The sequence below is a fragment of the Cyprinodon variegatus genome, unplaced genomic scaffold, assembly GCF_000732505.1.
Source record: "Cyprinodon variegatus isolate N-32 unplaced genomic scaffold, C_variegatus-1.0 Scaffold1364, whole genome shotgun sequence".
Classification (NCBI taxonomy): domain Eukaryota; kingdom Metazoa; phylum Chordata; class Actinopteri; order Cyprinodontiformes; family Cyprinodontidae; genus Cyprinodon; species Cyprinodon variegatus.
In genome coordinates, this window is record NW_015151817.1 from 135757 (window position 1) to 136989 (window position 1233).

Genomic DNA, 1233 nt, shown 5'->3' on the forward strand with positions numbered 1-1233 from the left:
TCAGTGGCCTCCACCTGTAAAACCATTCCTGTTCTGATGGTCGTCTCGTTGTTGCCCCTCTAGGTCACCTGTTGTTCATTTTAGTTTAATTAACGTTTAATTTAATTAAAGTTTAATTAACTTGATGCTATACTCTGATTACAAAGTGTTACTTTAATTTTTTTGAGTAGTGTACATTCGGGCAAGTTGGCGTTTCTTGTTATTACATTGACATTCATTTTTACCATCAAAATATCCAATTTTTTTAAATATTACAAAGGTAATAAGGTGTTTTCCTGGATTTCAATAACACTATTGGTTTGGATTTCCCCTGAGTGCCCTATAACGGGTTAAGGTTCAATCCTTGACTTTGGTTTGGTCTTTTGTTCCAAAGTTCAGATGGATTCATCTTCTGTATTCTCAGGGCTTTTTCAAAACGTCGATGATGAAGCTAAATAACAAGGTTGGTCCACCACTGATTATTTATTTGGAATATTTAGGACTAAGAGGCTTTCCTCATGGTACTCACCAGGTACTGCATGGCTATGGATCTTCTAAGGGGTCCTGGGGGTCCGATGAGGAACACATCTTGGCCCAAAAGGTCCTTCTGCATGATCCAGCGGAGGTGCTGAGCCACGGCTTGTGGCAGCGAGTCTGAAACTAGTGAGTCAAAACCAGGGTAATGAGAGTCCTGACCACAGAGTCAAAGCTCGTTCACTTTCTGGGCGGTACCTACGATATTTGAGGGGAACTAGTTCCGGGTTCCGAGGGGTTTTGAGTTTGTAGGAGATGTCTCCGATGGTCACACTGTCACCTAGAAGGAGGAGGAGGAGAGGCTGAGTGCTGCTGCTCTAACAAAAAAAACAAAACTTTTGATGTCTGAGGATCAACAAAAAAAGAAAACATCATTTTTACGGTGAATCCCAAAAATGTTCACATCCCTGCTGCTGCTTCTATTCAACCAAGAAGTTGTTTTCTGACAATAAATTAAACCTCAACAATATAAAGGTAGGCAGCAGGACGCTATCTGAAATCATGAGCAGCTTTTCACTGCAAAAAATCTAAATCTGGATAAGTCATTTTTTCTTAAAATAAGTGCATTTGTTCTTGGATTGAGGAGGTAAAAGAGACATTTTACCAATAGAACAAGACAGTTTACACTTAAAATAACGAAAACACAATTGCATTGTCTTATTTCAAGAGTAAAATGACTTATTCCATTGGCAAACTACCTCATTTACCTGCTCAAATTAA

The 1233-nt window shown here is 39.1% G+C and overlaps 1 protein-coding gene across 1 annotated transcript in view; it reads right to left on the bottom strand.

Annotated features, from left to right (window-relative positions):
* vwa8 (von Willebrand factor A domain containing 8) overlaps nucleotides 1–1016 on the bottom strand; it is a 107069-nt gene extending 106053 nt beyond the window's left edge. Inside the window, exons 1-3 of the mRNA XM_015402540.1 lie at nucleotides 1002–1016; nucleotides 716–830; nucleotides 509–639 (exon numbers count right to left, since the gene is read on the bottom strand). Of these exons, the coding sequence (XP_015258026.1) occupies nucleotides 509–639; nucleotides 716–830; nucleotides 1002–1016 (261 nt within the window). The remainder of the gene's footprint in view (nucleotides 1–508; nucleotides 640–715; nucleotides 831–1001) is intronic.
* Between the last annotated feature and the right edge of the window lie 217 nt (nucleotides 1017–1233).